Source organism: Struthio camelus, chromosome 4 (assembly GCF_040807025.1).
Source record: "Struthio camelus isolate bStrCam1 chromosome 4, bStrCam1.hap1, whole genome shotgun sequence".
Taxonomy (NCBI): domain Eukaryota; kingdom Metazoa; phylum Chordata; class Aves; order Struthioniformes; family Struthionidae; genus Struthio; species Struthio camelus.
In genome coordinates this window covers 58,190,752-58,212,232 of record NC_090945.1, presented here as the reverse complement: position 1 = coordinate 58,212,232, position 21,481 = coordinate 58,190,752, and the positions used below count along the sequence as shown (strand labels likewise).

The following is a 21,481-nucleotide window of genomic DNA, read 5'->3' as shown; positions in this document are numbered from 1 at the left end:
TCAGAAGTTACTGAGGTTTTGGGGGTTTTTTTGCTAATTTTTTGGGGTGGTTGTTGTTGTTGTTGTTGTTGTTTTTTACATACCTGGAACGTTCTGTATGATGTTTGCCACTAAGGCACTAAAATGGCACCGGATATCTTTCAACGTATCAGAATCCTTTTCATTCTCTGCTTCTAGGAGCTGTCTCGTTAGATCAACATACTCCAGTAAAGTGTTGTTTAGGGAATGTGTTTCATTATCAAGGCCACCACTTGCACTTGAAAATAAAAATTCAAATAGTATGTCAATACATACTATCGTTTAAGAACAATGCTTATTTTTCATGTTAAACAAACTGTATAATTGCAATTATTAGGAGTAATTTCTTGACCCAATTTCTGTTCCCTTGTTAAATAGAAAGCTCCAGTAAAAGCAAAACCAATAATGAAGCTTCATATTATCACTCATCCTTCCACAGAATTAGCTTCTTATATTGAGATCAAATGTTAAAAAAAGGAAAATTTGTAAACCACAAAAAATAATTAATCCTACTTGACTTTGGACATCTATATTCCGCACTGATTCTTAGGATTCAGGCAAGATATTCAGTATGTCACGACATGCTATTGACTAGAAACAGATGACCACAACTTATTCATTTTATGTATGATCACTTCGCATTTTCACTGCTTTAGCATCTGAATAGATGTCCATACTAAACAAAACACGGAGATTAAAGTCTGCATGTGATTCAGACCTTCTCTCCTTTGAAAAACAATTGTTAGAAGGATGAATCCCTTTTCCTCAGCACCCTTCTTCCACCCTTCTTCCACAATTGTATTCCGGACAACTGAAGAGCAGGCCTGGCACGAGTGGAAGATGAGGGGGTTTATGGTAGTAGCCCTTACTTGCATGCTAGCTGCTACCACAGACCTAGACTGGCCTCAGAGCGCCGTTGCCAGCGGAGAAGAGGAGCGCAGTCGTCACAGTTCTAGAGTGCAGACTGTGGCTAAGAGACATTTTACATAAACACCAGCGAGTACCTTAAAAGTTAAGGAGCAATTAATAACTGTTGTACCAATTTTAACTGTTGTACTCTGATAAATCAGCATGCAGAAAGAACAACAGATCTAATATGCATTTAAGTAGTCAAGGTTTCTGATGCAACACCTCCAGTGTTTTGTAGCAGTTTGCTTAAAGATCTGAGAATTTCACATTGATTATATTGATAAAGTTGACAAATGATGTTTAAGTGTCATTGGCTAACAGAATGGGAGAAGCAAGTCTAACCATCTCCTCGTACGTTTGCTCTTACGCTATTCCACCCACATATAAAAAAATCTGTAACGCTTGTAAAACACATGCCTGAATTTTAAGTCTTCTTTTAAAGTGCCACTACACAAGTCAGATAAAAATTTTTTTTGTGCTCAAGCATAGCACAAAAAGGAACCCAACACACTCCCTGTTCAAAGCAGTGTCCCAGCAAATATTAGCATTTTAAATAAAACGCAGACCACAGTGGCAAAGAGCATGGGGGAGGGAGGAATGAAAAAGCTAGAAAACATAAATTGTGAGTTTTATCAAACTGTCTACTTCTTTATCTTAGTATACTAAAACCTGGTGAAGAATTTTGCACACTTGTTTCATTGGGTCATAAGAATACTAGTGACTGTTAATACAGAAGCGTAAGCAATGTCTTCCCTTCAGTACTGCCCTACCTGTGACTAATGACACCAGCATCTGCCAGCAGTTCAAATATTCGTACTAGTTGTACTCGCAAAATATCTCGACGCCTGCGCCGTTTCATGTTCTAGTCAACAAGAGGAAACAAAAGAAATGAAGCAGAGGAAAAACTAAGTATAAAAACAGCATGCCACACAGAAGTGCTATTATATCTCTGCTACCACTGGCATCAATTATCATGGACATCCAACTTTTAAAATCAGTCACCAAAATTACAATGGACCACAGAACAAACAAAATTAATCCCTGCTGCAACTCCAAGATATATTAGGCTCACTATAACACATATTATTAAAATAATATACTTTTTATCATACTTGTCTATTGCAAAGTATGACGCACAAACTGATAAACTCAAATGAACATATCAATTTTTCCACATATATGCATGCAAGATCGACAAAACACACTACAGTCCAGTCACGTTTTGAAATGAATGCAATGTTCCCATCACCTGTACTTGATGACAAATTTCTTACTATCAAGAAAATGACAGTTCCTTCAAAAAGTACTGAGTAATCATCCTTTTAACTCGTGTTTGTATAGATATTGTTTATATGGCTATCTACTGAGATTTCTAAACCCTACTGTATAAAACCTACACTCTCCATCACAAAATTTTTAGAGTGCTGGTATAGCCACGTGAGCTTATGGCTCACATAGTCATTTTCATTTAAAATGAATTAACAAATTTGCTGACTCTGTAACACAGCTCATTATGTCGTATGCAACACCAATTGTGGGCATGTTACTAAAGAGGGAAAGGTTATAGTAATTTTTTAATCATTAAAGCCACTTTGAGAAAGGAATACTAAGCACAACTCAAAACAAATCAAAATTTTTCTAATGTAAACACCTAACGGTAATTTAAAAAAAAATCACGAAATATTACTTTTTCTGCTACACTGACAGTTTTTAGGTGCAAGATTAAAGAACAATATAATTAACATCACTATCATTTGTGACAAAGAGTTAAAATAAGAGTATTGAACATAGCGAAAACATCTAATTACCTCTGGCCTTCTTTCAAGTGCTTCCTTGATTATAGGATGTAATTCTTCTATTAGCTCCCTGAATAAAAATAAACAAACAAATAAAAAGGATAAAACCCAATCACTAAATAATGTCTCAACTGAAAGACAACAGCAACTAGTGTTATAATTTAACTTAAAACACCCTCTAGCTTTTCTTTTTTGCCAGCAGCTTTGTGAAATAGACCAGCATTTAACAGACAGATGCATCCTAGTAAGTGATTTGCCTCATTTAAATAGAATATCAACCGCATCTCTCAATAATTACCATTAAGTTGCCATTTACCAAGTATTATGGCATATTTGTATCAGAAATGCTGTTTATTTACTTTCATATTCAGGGTTTAGCATGCCCTTATGGTGCAAATAGATTTCCTTAGGAAAGGAAGGGACGTTGGCAATTTGTCATGTTACATTCTTTGAGCTGTCATGACGCATTTAGTTGTTAACAAACATTGGTTCTTTAAGGCCAATAATAATATGCTGACAGAAGTTAGATTAGTTTCAGTGAAAACTGAAAAGCAACATGCTTTGAAGCTGCAGATATATTCCCCATTTGTTCTGAAGCTCCCACAGTCTTTATTATTACTCAGTTCCTTCTACCAAATGTTTTATAATTCCCCAAAGCGGGCAGGGGAAGGGGAGAGAGAACAGCAGCGTGGATGTATGCAGACAGAATACTAAGGTAAAAACATACTATTTTTACTTTAATATTTGTTTGGCAGAGTAACTAGCTCCTCCACTTCAGGTTTGCTGGAGTGTGACCCAGACTATTTTTCTACCTCCTGTACTGTTTTAATACAGGCGAATCAAAAGCATAAACAACCAACCACTTGGACAGTTTTCACAGCAAACAGCTGACTCCTCCACACCATTCAAAGCTGCTCTTTCAGGAAACATGATTAACGTGATTAGAAAGTTTCAAAAACTTTTGTCACATACCCAGTTACAAGAGATGTATGCATCGTTACGGATTAGTTAATACTTTCTTTCAAAAGTAACACAGAAAATAATTTGGAAGAGGCTTTTTTTTTTTTTTTTGATGAAACATACTAAATGGTCAGCTTTCAACGGAGAGTGCGAGACACCCAGACAAGCTGATGTGATCAGTACCCAGAAATGTTCCCAATGTGGGGGGAAATAATGGAGAACTGCAATGGGTTTGGAAAGGCAACATTTACCATCTGGTGCATGTATGCACATTGGACTCAGAGGAAAAAAAGCAGGTCATCTGAAATGAAGCATGTAATTCAGAATAACGGAATTAGAAGACTGATGAGAACCATATCCTCTTTTTTATTGCTGAACGAATTGTTTCTAATTCCGAGAACAAGGATTTCTGGTGAAATCCTTTCTGGTTTCTAGCTTTGTACAGCACAATTATGATTTAAACTGTTCAGCAGACCTTTGGGGTCATGGGACAAAGCTTGGCTCGACTCCTGGCATGAGAACAAAGTCAGGTATGATACACAATAGAAAGATTACCCACAGGGTGAAATACAATACTGTAACTGAGGCCTCGCAAGACAGTTTCAAACACATCTTTGACTCTCCATTTGCAGTAACGTGGGAGAACAGTGACTGCAGAAGAGAAACACCTGACTCAAAACTCAGAGTGCCAGTGACGCGCAGATTCTCCTTGCAGAAGCAGGACTGACTGCACTTAAGCACTGTAAGATGCAGCTAAAAGCACAACTTTGTAACTCTCCCTTGTAAGAGGTTGGTCACTGTCAGACAACAGCTCGTACTGAGCACTGGCCCTTCCAGGGAGTTTTCCTCCCCTCAGATGTTGTTCTCCTTCCTCCTCCATAAACAGGGAGTGGTGAGTTCAGGACAGTGGCAAAGCGCGCACCCCGAAACTCATGGCTTCCTGGCACAGAAGCCCTGAGCCACCTTTTCACATCAGGGACTCGTACTATGCATTGATAGCACAGTACACTAAGGCCTAAAGAAAAATACATTTCAGTTGAGGCAGGGATGCCGTGAAGACTAGATAGATCATTTTCAATTCTGTATTTATATAAAGACTCATCGCGATAGGGCAACTGAAAGTTTTGAATTATGAGCTAAATCCAAATACAGTGAGTAGGATCTATGAAATCAAACTGACAGCCAGGACACGCGATTTGGCATAGATTTAATTCTACTACAATAGGTCATAGTTCCCAGCACCCAAAATAATCCATACGGACTTGTTATCAGTACAAGGTATGAGAAAGATGCATTAGTTATGAAGCATCAGGAAGCTTACTCAGAAAAATAAAAAAGAGCCAAAAACTTCAGTAGCTTCCGCACTGGTCAGAAAACAGTTGTAACTAGATTTTTTTTTTCCATCTAAAATCTCTTTTTAGAGTACAATTATCGTGAATCTCATACCCACAACACACTCAGGAACGTATGTTTGTTGGCGTTAGCAATAAGGAGAGCTTAGTAACTCTAGAAACATGATTAACATTTCAAAGGCTAATACTCCACACAGTCTGCTCTTTCTTATAAAAACAGCCTTTAATATCAATAAAAGGCAGCTGTTTAGTCTTTCACCTAACTTATTTGCTTTTTCTTTCCTATTTGCAGGTTAACTATGACACTTCTCCCTTGCTCTGCTTATACAGACATAACCTCTACATAAAACGATCTCAACTTCTAATAATGTTTGTCACACAATCACATGCTAGAAAAGACAATGGTAGACAGTTTTCACTGCTTTTTTTTAATGCTTAGGAAAAATCCAAAGAACTTTTCCCTGAGCTCTGGTTCCCCATCTTCATAATCAATTAGCATAAAAACAGATGAAATGCAACAATTACCTAAATGCTCCAGGGTTGGTCCTGCCAAGTCCCAGCACAAGGGATTCTGTAATTTCCATGCTCTCAGAGCGCATCATTGGGACTATGTGCTTAAACAAGGAAGAAGGGGATGGAATGCCAATGATCTAACAATAAAACCAGAATAAAACAGAATGACTCAGGTGGTGACATTAAAGCACTTCCTCTAATTTTGCAGTCTTCTCACAGTGAACAGTAACTTGAAATATTCATAATAAAAATGAAAGGTTTCATCTTTGACGAGTGAAACTCTTTCTGCAAAAGTAAATTAGTATTTTCTTCTTTTACACTCCCTGTGCAATTGAATTTTCATCTTCAGATCACAATGAATGTCTCAGTGTCACAGCAGGAATGAATGTTCTAACTCTCCAGTTTTGAAGTTTAACTTGCAATAAGTTTAATGAGATGGAATTGGGAATTTTGTGGTTACTCTGCCCTTACCTGCTTAGCTTTGATAGTGGCCATGGAGAAGATCGGGACCTAACAAACGTTTCCTAGCAAAAATAATTCCACTTTGACTGGATGAGGCACAAGCATTACCAAAACCAAATGATAACTACAAAAGCATTGCATTTTTTCACTATCTTTCCATGTCCACTGAAGCATCAGCACTCCCGTCAGAATTCAGAAAGATATATCCATGCTAGAAATATTACGATTACATGTAGTATCACAGAAATTGCATTCTCTGCTGTATATCAATATTATGCATGCATATTAATAAGATGCACATGCTAATATATACTGGTACTAATACATACGTTAAAATCCCAATATACGTTAATATGTAAATACAAATATAAAATATATCAAATTAAATGCGGAGTCAAAAATCATACGACAGCTCCTTTGGAGTAGCACTATTCTGCATATTTCTCTCCGGAAATATTTAGGTAAACAGACATTACTTGCTAATTTGAATATTTAATTAACACCAAATGGTCCCCCACACCCCTGGTTCTTCTTTTTTTCTTTCATTCACATACTTAAGATTATGCAACTTGTATCCAAATTTTAACAATCATAACAGCAGCTTATTTACACAGAAAACAGTATGAAATTTCCCTAAAAACACATCCTCTCACAGAGGACTGAAGACAATTGTGAAGGCCTCAGAAAAATCTGAGGATGCTTTATATGCTTTAGCGGATCTGCTGTCCTTAGAAGGAGGGAACAGACGACTGCTGTCTCTGTCTCTCAGACTTCATTGCATTGCTCAAAGAGAATAAAGTTTCAGTCTATAGTTTCTCAGAGTTAGAGAGAGGAACTTCATAACACCACCACTGGAATAAGCTGCTTCTGTCAGAAATCTGCTGCACAGTCCATCAGTTACCTTCACCACTACTGTATCTCCTACACAAAGCCACCAAAGTGAAAAACGAAGCAAAAAAAAAAAAAATCTGCAGGTGATACGAAGCAAGGCAGAAAAAAATCTGCCTGCGGTTGTGAAAAACACAAAAGAAACATTACGTCTGAACAGGCAACCGCCTCAGTTACTGAAATTGGAATTACAGGAGTCTACTGATAGCAGAAAAAAACCCCCAAAATTATGGTAAGTAAAACATTTCCCCATTATCATCAGAAAAGACACTGAGACTGAGTAAACCTTTTCATGAAATGTTTGGTTTTTGCAAACATAAGCACAGTAGCGGAAAAACTTCTACAACATCGAGTAGGAAAAGTGAACTGAAAAACTACCTTAAACAAATGAAAGATAAATATATACTACACCATTTTTCATAGAAATTACACATGCATCTGAGAATCAGGAAATTTATTATAAGCCTTATTTGTTTCTACTTTCAATCATCTGTAATTAGAACTATTTATAGTAAGCATTAGAAGAACCTACTCTTGAATCAATGCTATAACCACTGTCAGGAGTAGACGCCAGCGTCTCAGGAGGGGAACATCTCACAGAGCCTGTGGAGGTGGAGGAGTTTGAAGAAGAAGCTGCACTGCAGCATAGAATCAGGTAGTTTCTCCAGAGCCCAATATAGGAGTCACTGCTTGTAGTAGTATTTACTTTCTTGGCATTGATAGGGCTGCTATTAAGAAAAAACAAACAAAAAAACAAACCACACTCAATACAGAAAACAAAGCTTAACAGATTTCACTATTTCTATTGAATTTATTTTTAAATTATGCATATGCCCTCACTTCTGCAATTGTTAACATAGTAAAGGCTGAGTGAATTATCAGGACAGACTTGTATAGCAATAATGTATGTTTTTATAGACAAATCTGCTGAACTACAATATGGCCAAAAGGCATGAGTTAATTAAGCCAGATGATTTTCCTTCCAAGTAGAATTGCTTTAACGCTTTATTACATGAAGTTGAATTATACCCATAGAAAATAACAACAGTGCACATTTCACCTTACTGACATATAATAGTACTACAATGATGATAAATCTTAAAGGACTGTTTAGTGTATTGTATTTACTTCAGAAATGAACTTACTTTATATCCACCTGTGGGGACAGCAGTTGGAGTCTGGTATAAGCAAACGTCCAAGCATAGCTTACAGCTGTTGGGCAGTGTTTTGGAAGATTTTCCTGTTTCATAAAACTTGAGAGGCTTATAATCCATGGATCCTGGCCTTGGGTCACATGCGCAAATATCCATATATGCGATGGACTGACCACATCAAACTGGTGGCTGATTGGGGAGGAACTCCAGTCAGCCAAAGTTTGTAAATCTATTGAACTGGGGCAGTACAGTAAAGTAGTCTGTGTGTGTAAACAGAACAAGGAAACGTTAACACCCATATATATTGAGTAAAAACATCTTTGCACTACTAAATATTTAACTCCCTCAAAAGATTCCATATTCTTAAAACTTTACTCCTGAATTCCATTTCATTTCCTAAAAGTAATATCAGAAGAGTTCCTCCTTCATACTTACGAGTTAATAATAAATAGATATTAAATAATTTAGCTGCTATTTATTCTTTTTTTTTTTTTAAGCTTTCGTCATGGAAAAAAGCCACACTGATTGTTAGATGCTGTGTAGCCACAGAAGAAGGTATTAGTCTCTGCTTCGAAGAACTTGTAATCTTATAAGCAAGACGAGGAAAAACACACACACACATGCACATACACATATATAGGTAGATAGACAGATATAGATATAGATATTTACTTATGGAGGAAATACTGACACAGTATTGATCACAATAAATACAATGGTCTTGGCAGCCTCACAACATTCCTCAAATTTTATTTTCATTAGGTAGGGAACGGAAGGAGGAGAACGTAGTGGTTTTGTAGGTGTTCATGGGGAACTTCAACACGGTTGATTAACTACAGACAAAAGCAGAGAGTTTTGGAGAGGAGGGTTTGGGGGGCTGGGAGCGTGGTTTTTGTTTTTTTCAATCTTAAAGGCAAAAAAATTGCTGATGAAGTTGGTATTATCAACCAATCCAAGGTGGAAAAAACTCACAAATTTGTAGGAAATTAAACATGGTAGACTACTGCAAAGAAAAAACCTTGTGTGTGAAAAAAATATGAAAATGTTTGACACACTGGAATTCAATAGGTGGATGCAAAGAAGGCACTATAAAATGATCATCGCAGTGGAAATCAGGATAGACATGAAACAGATCAAAACTGCAGGACTGCTTTCATCCAACCCAGAGAAAGTGATGTTATACTAACTGCTGAATTATGTGATGAGAATTAGCTATTGGATTAATTAGAAAAGACTGTATTTTTTAGCGACTGGTACGCAGAATGCTGATTTTGACAGATGCTAAGATCTATAGAGGAAATCTGATTTAATTTTAAAACAACACTAATACTTTCATGGCATTATAATCACATAGAATCAGAGCTGAAGTATATTTTTACAGGTATATTTCCCCTTAATCTATAGGCCTAGTTCAATCACAGCAGTATAATACAGGCACCCAATGTTAAATTATGCAGATCAACGTTCTCCAATTAATAGCAGTATTACTAATAGTGTTACATTATTTACAAGAGCATTATATTATTACACTGTTATGTTAGTATTACAATTTTGGACATACAATGCAGAAAATCATCTGCTTTAATAGGCATACAAAATTGAGAAAGGACTGTCTGGATTTCTAAAGTTTTCTACAACCAAAACAACTATTTGTCATAATATTATTTACGTAATCCAAATCGGCTATAACATTAGAAAGACGTTCTTCCATCCATGCTAATTCTTATACACTTATTATCATCCCAATAACACAGAGCTGCAATGAACAGTCTATCTGATCCATCTGCTCTGGAAAAAGCCAAAAGAATGTAACAAGGGGAAAATATTAAATGCTCGTTCTTTCCTCAAGCCTAATGCAAAAACAATATAATTACACTGTAATTTAAAATATATACAATTCACATGAGACAAAGATTTTACCTCATCCTACCTCCAATTTTGATAAAAAGAGAATTAAAAAAACCAAACCAACCAACCAACCAACCACTCCTACCTGATCAGCCCCAGTAAGATGTATGAAACTCTCCAGGATAGAAGCACTTAGTCTGTCCATCACATCTATAGCCAAATCATCATCGCTCTACAAAAGACAAAATACAAAACAAGTTTAAAGTCAAGAAAAGCAGCACCCTTTCAGTGAGCAGTTATAAGAACAGGTCATTGACTCGTACCTTGGAAATTTCTAAAAGGGTGAACAAGGCCCTTATTTCTCTAAGAACACTGACAGCTAATCTTCTGGTTGCAGGCCTTGTGCTGCAAAGAATAACCAAAGCAAAGCCTTCCACTACATGAAATACACTGGAATAGAGGGTCCTCTCCAGAGGAAGGGTATGAGCAGCTCCGTTGGATACACCACGCTAAGGAAAAGATCATAAAAGATAAACAAAAATTAAGAACAAGGTAAATATATCAAGATACAGTTCTATTATTAGTGATGGTAGAATTAATCATAAGATATTTAGATCTTGCTTGGCTGCTAGTCAAACTTTTACATTATGAGAATTTTATAGTATCAAGCTCCTCTGTATTTTTAGTATCTCTCTCAATTCAGTCCAAATAAATATCCCAAACAAGTCTTTCTTATATCACTCTCTCATAAGAATGATGCAGCAAGGGTAAAATTAAAAACAAGTCATTAACTCTCACATTTAAGAGGGCATACAACTAAATGATTTAAATCTTTTCGATTTGTTAGTTCCACTGTTTAAGCACTCCTATTAAATATACTTCCAGCTACACATGATGACTTCTGAGGTAAACATAAAAGTACCATGAATTAGTTTTTAGAGAATACTTAATAATATTAAAATACGTTTCTGGCAGAAATTTTTCTTATTTCCGGTCCAAAAATCTTGCAGCACTACAAGAAAGTCAACTGAATATTTGCTACTTAACTAAAACAATAAAGCATGCTAACAAAAACGTATGTAGATCAAAAATGCATTTTAATATCGAAGAACATTATTTGGAAATACCTGAGAATCTTGGCTTTTATTGTGCATTTGGGCTGCTTGTTTCCACTGATTTATGAGCTGCACTAACATTTTTACTGCATTGTCAAGAAGCGTTGGATGGACATCAGTTACTTCACGCACAATAAAATAAACAAATCCTGAAAGAACATCTTCCCGCCAATCTGGAAAATCAAGCATTAATGCTTGGAGTGTATTGAAAGCCAAGGCGCGCAGTTCTTCATCCATATGAATTGTTAATCTGTTTAGAAAAAATAACAATATCAATACTCCAGATTTGCACATTCTAAACCAGTCTTCACAAATTAAAATTTCGCATTAACTCTTCTTTGCTCTCTCTTATTTTTTAAAATGTATATAGAAAACTTCCAGAAAGATGCTTTTTCTGCACTGAATACACCCGAAACACACCATTAACAGAAGGCTTTACTATTATAGCAAAATAATCTAAAAGACTTCACAAAACTAAGTAGAAATAAATCTTTTTCAAGAGAGTTCAATCCTTTCATATGAGTGGATAGTCACGTGGATCTGAACTCCATCTTTGGAGTTCAGTGGGCACCCTGTCATGGGCAGATTATTTTCTTCAAATAGAGTGAGTTCATTTGCCCGGTTCTATATATTTCAGTGTATTAAATTAAAAACTGTTTTTTCTTCTTCCTTCTTTTAAGGAAATGGGGTAGAGAAGAGGGGGAAAAATCAATGAGGAAGGTTTATTGCTTTAGTTAATAAGTAAAGATTACCTGCATTTATCTCAACTACCTTTTCTCACTGAATGCTCAGATTACCCACCTGCAAACACCTGGCTGTCCAGCTGTCTCAACTACTTATCAGCACTGATAAGGCACAGTCAATTTAAACTGAGATAAGAGACGGAAGAATATGGGTAGTGTTGGATCAAAAAAATGGAAAAAAGTAGTAGAATAAGTAGAGAGCAAGAAAAAGTCTCCCATAAGCACCCGTCTCACATTTTGGTAATGTCAAACAAGAACGCGGAGAAAAAAAAAAGATGACAGTAGTAACAAAAAGATGACAAGTGCAAAGGGTAAAGGAACAGAAATAAATTCCTAGTTTTCAAAAATTTATCTCTAAAAGTCTACATTAAGTTCAAAATCTTCTCTTTTAAGACATATGTACTTACTGCTGCTCTGGCCAATAAGTAACACTTGACCAAGTGCAGAAGGTACTTGGTGAGAAGGGGGAATGGATCCTTGTATGCAGTGTCCTCATAGTACATTGACAGTGCACTGAAAGACTCTTGATTATACAAACAGCTTTTAGGAAAGAACATTCAGTAAGAGCAGAATTCCATTTTTCCTACCTTGCAAGCAATTCAATGAGGTCAGTCCTGCTCATGCCATCCGGAATCAGTCTTGGGATAGCAGCAATACAAGTTCTGAACAAATCTATCTTAGGTTTTCTTTCACCCCTATGAAAACAGTTTATATCCAACAAAAAAAGAGGGAAAGCTACTTCAGTACACCACAAATATGTTCAAATGTGGGTCAAAACTACAGAGGCTAACACAAGTTATCACCCTCAATACACACATTTAATTTTTTAATATTAAAATAGAAAGCTGACTTTTTGGATACTAATTATGGTATCTGAAACATATTACTACCACATAAAAATAATATAACATGACCCTGACAACAAAAATATTTTAATACATACGTAATCATGTCTTCAGGTTCTTTATTGGACATCTGCACACTAGTCATGCACATTGGTCTTCCAACTTCTTTGTCCAAATGCCTAAGGATGCTATCTAGCGCTTTTCTGACTTGAGGATAGTATATTGACATTCCTAAAAAGCCAAAGAATTCAGATCACTTCTTTCACTATTCCATGTTCTCATTTTATTTTCATCTTCTCACTAACTTATTTACCATTTATTCAGCTTAGGACATTTATCTGTTGTACAATAAGATGATATTAAACACATACTTTAAGTGTCAAAAGAAAAAAAAACATATTGAACATATAGTCGGGAGGTGTTAGGGGTTAATAGTAGGAGGTTAAAGTAGAAGTTTCTGTCAGGAAGAATGCAAACAAGCAAGTAGCTCTTAGATACTTTTCTTTTTTCTCAATTCTGAACATTTTAGTTCTAGCTGAAATTATACATGTTGAAACAGTCCTTTAGAGACTGCCTCATCAGCAGATCAGTACAGCATGGGGGTTGAAAAATCTCTCACTCCACTTCAGCTGGGGTTTGGGACATCCTAGAGTGACATCATGAGAAAAAAGTTTGCCATATTAGTGGTTTTCAGGCTTCCTTGTGCTAATTCAGCAGCACAAAACAGTTTTAGAAAAGCCATGGATCTAGTCTTGGATAACAGAAGTTCAATATTCTCAAGCAGCCTTCTCTACAGAAGCACAGCAAATTGTTAAAACATATTACCACTGGATTCCTAGTAACAATTAAAATATAGAAAATAAAGTCTACACAAGCGTACTGCTTGAGAATAATTGAAGACATATACATATATTCGAAATGTCAACTTACAAAAGAATAAAATATACCTATAACTTTTGCTTCCTCATCTGTCAGCGTTTTATTAAGAAAAATTTTCTTCACACGCAGAGTATTTCCTGAGGGAAGAACAACTCCTGTTGTTGGCATTGGTGGTTCACCATCTTTCTGCTGCAAACTATCTGCGATCACAAGGAAGACTCTGAGGCCTATATTCATCCTCTGCAACAGCAACAAAGGGAAGAACAAGGAAGTAGGAAACAAAAGGAATTACAACATTAAAGTAACATAGATGAGGATAGGCATTATTTAAATATTACATTTTAGGGTAATGAAAGTAATGAAGTTCAAGCCTTCGGTGCCTCCCCACAACTCTGACTCGGGCTAACTGAATTGGCATGGGCTAACGTCCTTTATGTTTTTACAGGACAGAACACTAAAGGACTTGATATGAATCTTAAAAATGACGTTTTGAAAACAGATACTGCTTCAAGTTTCTATTAGATTGGGTGTTAAACTGTAAGAGCTAGGTAGGCCTTCCCTGAAAAAGGCTTTACAGTTGTAATATAACAAATATTCATACATATCTACTGAATTTGTTGCTCAAACGAGTCCAAACTGTAGTACTGCCGCTAGCTTACTCACCAGAAATGAAGCAGCAATTGCATACAAATACCCTTACTTCTTTATTTTAATCAGGAGAACCTGCTTTGATGCACAGTAACCTACTTTCATCCTAGCTCCAAAATAGTTGAGCACTTTTCCCAAATTTCGCCCCATGACACGTTTTTTTCCACATATAAGTAATGAGCTGACTTTACCTCTGGATTAATAGTGAAGGTTTTAGGTGATTTTCCAACACTAAGAAGATCAAATATTATTTCTTTCATTGCAAAATCCAAACGTTCCTGTAATAGAAAACAGATTGATATGCTCTCCACTTTTCTGTTAATATGCATAGCGAAATCTCTCGACTTTGCGAAGGTGCTGGATGTCACGTTTTACTATCTTATTATTTGCAGTTAAAAAAAAAAATTCTCTTTACTAATTATTCCCATGAATTAACAATCTCATTTTTTTTTAATGTAATGCAATTTAACATTCCTTGTAGTAAAACAAACACCAAAGTATATTAAGATAATAATGCTAAAACGGTGAAACACACATACAAATTAGGAAATGCATGAATCAAGGTTGCCTCTGAAATCTCGGATTACTCCCCTTTTGCAGTACGATACAGGTTTTACTTATATGGTCACATTCGATACATACATAACCCACAGGACTTCAGTCTCAACTACTGCAAGAGATGCTAGAGTAACTCTAAGAAACTGGATCAAATTTGCATAGCAAATGGTGTTTCTTTATGACTGTAGCTCAAGTCTTGCAGTCAAAAATATGTAGTAAATGCGCCAGAAAGAAAAATAAAACAAACCATTTTGACATATGAGACAGCGGAATACTCCCTTGAAAAACAAAATTTAATTCTCCTTCTTTCAGAGAGTCCTTATAAATGATGACAGTTGATTTAAATAAAACTTTCAGAATAGGTTATTATTTACTTAAATTCTGAGAATGCTGGTTTCAGTCCCTGAGATCTCATCTGTGGAACTGCTAAACTGGAGACCATTTTTATGTATTACACAGTTTTATATACTTTGGAAGAAACATGCACCAAAGAACAAAAACTTTAGCATTTATTCTCTGGTGAGCTTCAGGTCCCCATCTGTTAAACAGGATGTAAAAACATACTGAATACTTAAGTAATACTCAGAACTTAGGATGATAGAGGCAATAGGAAAATTAACTAGGGAACTATGTATTCAGCACATGAATCAAAAAGAATAAAGTAAATAAAGCATAGGCTACATATTAAACAGTGAGGCTAAAACAGTGAATAGCTACTCCTTAAACGTGAACTATTTCACTTTCTAGGTTCTCTCTAATTTTTTCCGCTCTGCACCTGCCCTTTCCCAATAATCCGCTGAAATCCCATTTTCTACTCAGTCCATTCCCTTGTTAGCTTCTCATTCAAATTCAGATATATACTCATTGATTCCAGCACTTCACAACAGCTTATCTGTCTAGGCAGTCCCATTATCCCATCCATCAGCTTCTTGTTCCTATTTTCTTCTCCAGATCTTTATCCAAACATATCTCCCCAACTCCAATTCAGGTTCTTCCTTTCTACGTTTAAGTCAGTTTATTCGCAACAGAAAGCATAAGTTGCGAAAGATAGAGCAAGGAAACAGAACACAGTCTTTTTTGTTCTCAGGTTTTGTGATTCACGTTAACATGGCTGGTAGCAACCAGGAACAACAATTTCAGGAAAGAGTTTTGTTCGGCTCTGGAAGAAGTAGCCATAACGCACTGCAGATGTAAACTCAAAATTTAAATTGCAAAACTTTTTTCAGGAACTTAAGGGTTGTCAAAGTGGTTGGTTTTTCCACAGGAATGAATAACCATAGCAATATATTTCCCAAATTTTAATTCCCTATGTTAAAGCACAAAGTTAATAGATGTTCCAAGAACTTTTTTTAAAAATAAAGTCAAATATTTTCTTCAGCTCATCCCCTGAAAACCATTTTTGTTGAAAACAATTCCCAAACAATTCCGTTCAGGTCTGAACTGTAAAAGTTTAAAGTTGTAAGCAACTAAAAGTCAGCTATAAAGACAGCAATTCTAGAAGACAAAAAAGAACAGTGAAGAATTTTGTCCCCTGCTTCATGCCTGTGTGACCAGAAGCAAATCATTTTAGAAACCGAAGCACAGATGAGCTATTCGTAAGACAAGAAAGTAAAAGTTTCTAATTTATAAGGTTACTGATGGGCTAGTGCACTACCTTGTGAAGTTATATATTGCATTTTGATATTAGGACAACAGAAGCACCTAAAATAATACAAAGCATAATGCAATGCTAACTATACAATAATGCACACATTGCATATTTTTCCTCTATTCAGAGCCTAGAGTCTAAATATAAGAAGATATAACTGTTCAGATGCAATATAAATACAACGCTAATACTAGTCATCACAATGTTCATATACAATAGTTACTGAGGTTACTGGAAAATAATTCTGCATTCCATATCTTGTCACTAGTAGAATTTCATTCATTACACACATTTAGGAAAATTTTATTCAAGATATAATGCCATTAGTTCAGTATAAATATTTCAAAAATGAACCTTAAATTTACATTTCTTCCAAATAATGCTCACGCTGTTCTCATATCTCTACCCAGAACTAGTCTAGAAGGCTCTTACCTGAGCAATGAACTGAATAATCTTCACAAATATATTCAGAGGTGTGTCTCGAGGGACCACACTACGCGATCCTTTTGGAAAAAGTGCTGATACAATACTCATGAGACGGCTACAAGAATTCAGAAACAAATATTATAAACAAATTCAATTTTTTTTTAAAGAAATAACTTCGTAATAGCATAGAAGTTACAATTCAAATGTGGCTGGTTGTATGGGGTTACTACTACACATAATACAGAAACTTATGACAGGTGGGACTTCCTATGTAAAGTACAGCTATCTGCTGCCACAGGCAACAGTATCATATGTTAATTTATAAACTGATCAAGATCTTCCTTTAAATTAGTCAGTCAGGAGGAGAAGGAAAATCTGAATGATTATTCCATATACTCATTATGCTAATAGCAAATTTCCTGCTTTTTACCTCTCTAACCACTTCTGTCATTGCACTTCTGTCATTTATAAGCAATCATAGACTTTCTTCATGCTACTTGCCAAACTAAACAAGTTTTGTCTTTTTTTCACCCTCTAGTAAGATTAAGTTTCTGTTCCTCTGAATACCCTAGTAGTCCGTCCTTGTGCTGGCTACAAAATCTGTGTTGATATCATTAGAAGGAGAAAAAAAAAAAAGTTTAAATGCATTGCATAATGAACTTACCTTTGAGTTACAGTGTTGCTTTCACATTTTATTCTAATAACATAGACCCACAATAATCTATACAAAGATTCCAGTGCAACTCGGGACATTTTGGGATCTTTATTCTGAAAATAAATTTAAAAAGCAGTTACTGTTGCCTGTGTGACGCTCACAAAACTCTTAAAAATTTTCAGAAATTAAAAAAATTTTTTTTGAACAATGAAAGCGGATGTTTTTAATACTCTAAAAGTTTGAATATGCTTTCATAAAAATACTGCCGTATTACATATTTACAACACTACGCAACCATTGAGCTACTAATTCCAAATTATTTTATACATGTCTTTTACGCTGAGAGCAAAGGAGTAACAAGCAGATATGCCTCTTGAGATGAACACCCAACAGTATTGCCTCAAATAATTTTTCTCAGAAAGCTACTGGGAAAGGATACCAGTTTTATAGGAACCTAACTTACAGTTCATGGCTAACAACATACGAGTAGCTGTTTTGGGTCAAACACAAAGTCCAGCTAAGTCCAATACTCAGTTTATAACAGCAGTCAGTAGCAGGTGCAGAAGGAAAGAGCACAAATAAAAAAGACACGCGTACAGGGATACTTCTCTCAGTATGCCCTCCAGGCTTCTAGCAACTTAGGGGTTTCCTGAGGGTTATACTAGTTTTTACTCCCTTCTAATGGGTTTTTATTTTAACAATTAATCTAGCTGCCTGTATCAATGTAAAATCCTATGGATTTATTCAGTTTAAATTATGCACTATATGAAAAATAATTTTTGTCTTAAAGCTACTAATATATAGTTCAGTTGGACTCCTAGCTCTTATACTGTGTAAACCAATGAGTAACAGTTCTGTATTCACATTCTCCACACTAACTTCAGCCATCCAGTTGAGGATTCTCAGTGTATATAAAATCCTGAAGTGTCCAAAGCTGCTATTGAAATTGGCCATTAGTATTAGCTTATGAACAGAACAGATGATTCCAAGGTGTCATCTTTTTAGTCATTCACTCAGTAAAAAAATAAATTCTTCCCCATCACCAGTGAAATCTTTCTGTTTCAAGAGACAAAATTTCTATATGATGGCTTGACCCTTATTAACTTCACTTTTGTGGCCTCTACCATAAACCAGTCAGAATAACAGTGTTACTTTGTCCTCCCAGGACCAGTAGAGTGCAATTTCACAGAGCGTTTGACTGCCTCTAAGACAGCACCACTAAGAGAAGAGATGCTCTCGTCTTTTGTTCCCTTCACTGCTCCTTTCGCATTGACTATAGCAATAAGAAAGTCCACGTCAGATCAGTAAGCTGATCCACATCATTTCATAAGCATGTATGCCCAGACGACTATAAAAACAAGAGTAATATGGGTAGCTTTAACATGGATGGGCTCAGGATCATTATTTTTGGTAGCATGTTACTTTAATTTACTTTACTTGATATGCTTGATTGCAGATTATTTTACTTGATATGCTTGAAAGCATATCAAGAAAACACAGGCACAAAAGTAGTCATGGTACTTTAGAGAGATAGATACCAGATATGGCTGTCTATCAGAACATCAGAGGGAAGTTAAGCAAATTCACCACTTCAGTGGTCTCAATGTGCATTTAGGATTTAGGTTTAAGCACAACAGCTTAAACCAGTCTAAGTCAGGGATAATGCTGTTCCACCCTTCCTTTCACACTTAATAAGTTCCTACCACCACCTTGTATTAGCACACATGGAATGAGGCAGGGGATAAATTTAGGGAGGTGAGGTGACCTGGACAAATTCTAAAAAGCAAAGGTCATACCCATCCCTGGTTAGTATTCAGATAAATAAACTGCTTGAACCATCCTACTGTCCAGTGAATTTTCCAGCAGTTGTTGCAAGGAAGAGGCAAACACTCATAACTGGATCAGAGGGCAAGACTGTGATAACTTTGGTTTTAATCAACTTAAACTGCCAAGAAACTATGATATTATTGTGTCTAGCCTACAGGTCAGCAGATCTTCACGTTCAAAGTAGGTCTGTGAATTCACTGGTAGATAGATACATTATCAATGTCTATCTGAAATGCATTGTCTAGAATGTTTCTCATTAATAGTAACACACTTGAGTGATACTTTGGTTTTCTTATATCTGATACTCCAAAGGGAGAGTAATTTACAAGACCAAAAGAAAACCAAAACACAAACCAAAAATCTGCTATTGCTTTCAATGATCTAATCAAAAGGCCAGTACAGGTAGCAGATATTTATGCTGGAGTCAACAACATTCCATATCTGAGGAGCTTTATCATTCAGCAGAGCTATTTCTGACCCATTACGACACAGTTCACTTCTTTGTCAAAAAGCAGAATGCAGGAGGAGGCATACATTTTTTAAAAGAGTTACATGATAAATACAGTAGAACTTTTTAATTTCTTAAGCACTGGAAACTTTCATTAGATCTTCCTATAACCAGTAACTCAACAAATATGCTAGAAGAAAATGGCTTTTTTTGGTCTAATTATGGCACATTTATTTTAAGCTCAGTGTCACTATGGCACCATTTCCTCTTCTCTTTGAAATTACTGCATCTAGAATACAGTATCTAGTAGCTTATTTAATTCATCATCCTGGCTGAATTTCAGTCGTTTAGCTGATGCATGCCAAGGTTCAAAGCATTTTTCCAGGACTTTTGTTTCAAATATAGTTCTGCTTCAAATCCTGAAACTTTTATCACAGATAAACTATCAGTAGACTATGTAAATAAACTGTCAAAACTGTATCTCTATTACAAAACAAACAAGTAGGAGCAAATTTAGAGTGGTCTTACAAGGCACAGTAAGACAAGTCAATGAAACATATCTCAAGGAAGGCAAGAAACAAAACAGTATTTTTTCCATGTTAGTCAAATGTAGTCACTTACTGAAGAAAGTACTTTTCAACACTGATGTTAAACTTTTCTTCTGTTCTGAATTAAAACAATTCCTACTTTTTAAAACCTGCAAAACTAACAGCGTATAAGTCTTTCAAGTTAGTGCACTGCAAGTTGTTATAGTAAATCAGTTTCACATTTTTATTGTGAATATGTTTTCATGCTTGCTCACATGCAAAGTTTGCTCACTTTTGTTTAAAATGAATTAACAGAAATAACCCTACATCTGTATAGACATTTTACTTCCCAGGGGAAACATGCACTGCTGTTCAAGCAAACCAGCTGTGATATTGATACTCAATCTCACCAGGCCCCATTTTCACCCTCAAGAAAACTGATATTAGATAATTTTCTGAACTTTTTCCTTTATTCCCTGGCAAGAAAAAGAGATCTTTGAAAGATTAACTGCTCCTTGTCCTGTTGCGTCTTCAAAGTACTAACAGCAATTTCACAGAGCAAGGAAAACACAAAATACAACAATTAACAAAAAACCAAAATACAGCATTTACGTTAGACAAAGCAACATTTCACTGAGTTATAACAACATATTAACTCACCTGCAGTGTTTCTATTTGTTTTCTGATACTGTTGTTAGATGGCATCTAAATAAAGCAATGTGAGACAGCAAAACATAACAAACATGAGAATGGGAGGCACATGCATGTTAGATGAAAAAAAAAAAGCACAAAAAACCACGGATAGCTGTATAGTAAGGACTCTATTCAGTAGAAATACAGTTTTTCCTATAAGGGCATAAAAACGTTCTCCCAACTTTGAAAGTTTCATGTAGCAAACATTAATGTTAAACTATCAAAGTAAAAAGCTCTTCTCTTTCACCAAACAGTGGTGCAGAAATCTAGACAATTTTCCCTCCCATTTTGGCAGATTTCTTAAATGATCCTTCCTCCCCTCCCCCCCCCATAAGAGGTGGTAGGGGTTCAAGACAACTCAGCTTCATTCAATAATCAATCAGTTTTCTCAGGTTTCTGCTAAAATTAGTCTATCAAAATACTGGTCAAAAAAATAAACAAAATGTTTTACAAAACTGACCACTGTTATAGCCTGCTGAGCAAATTCAGAGTTTTATCTACATGACAGTGTATAAAGCTATGCCCTGGTGGGCTCAAAGCCAAAATAGCTACCCAATCACCATGCAAGG

At 35.8% G+C, this 21,481-nt stretch overlaps 1 protein-coding gene across 10 annotated transcripts in view; it reads right to left on the bottom strand.

The window, feature by feature from the left end:
- Positions 1-21,481, bottom strand: part of FRYL (FRY like transcription coactivator) — a 184,268-nt gene that overhangs the window by 60,535 nt on the left and 102,252 nt on the right. For 7 of the 10 annotated variants that reach the window (XM_068940956.1, XM_068940957.1, XM_009681994.2 and 4 more), the window contains 16 exons: positions 20,880-20,924; positions 17,427-17,530; positions 16,769-16,877; positions 14,322-14,408; positions 13,551-13,722; positions 12,702-12,834; positions 12,346-12,453; positions 11,028-11,265; positions 10,224-10,409; positions 10,046-10,132; positions 8,044-8,312; positions 7,431-7,626; positions 5,561-5,685; positions 2,736-2,793; positions 1,698-1,789; positions 84-256 (listed from right to left, as the gene is read on the bottom strand). In XM_068940956.1, coding sequence (XP_068797057.1) covers positions 84-256; positions 1,698-1,789; positions 2,736-2,793; positions 5,561-5,685; positions 7,431-7,626; positions 8,044-8,312; positions 10,046-10,132; positions 10,224-10,409; positions 11,028-11,265; positions 12,346-12,453; positions 12,702-12,834; positions 13,551-13,722; positions 14,322-14,408; positions 16,769-16,877; positions 17,427-17,530; positions 20,880-20,924 — 2,182 coding nt within the window. The remainder of the gene's footprint in view (positions 1-83; positions 257-1,697; positions 1,790-2,735; positions 2,794-5,560; positions 5,686-7,430; positions 7,627-8,043; positions 8,313-10,045; positions 10,133-10,223; positions 10,410-11,027; positions 11,266-12,345; positions 12,454-12,701; positions 12,835-13,550; positions 13,723-14,321; positions 14,409-16,768; positions 16,878-17,426; positions 17,531-20,879; positions 20,925-21,481) is intronic. The other 3 variants (XM_009681998.2, XM_009681999.2, XM_068940958.1) reach the window with 1 other exon arrangement.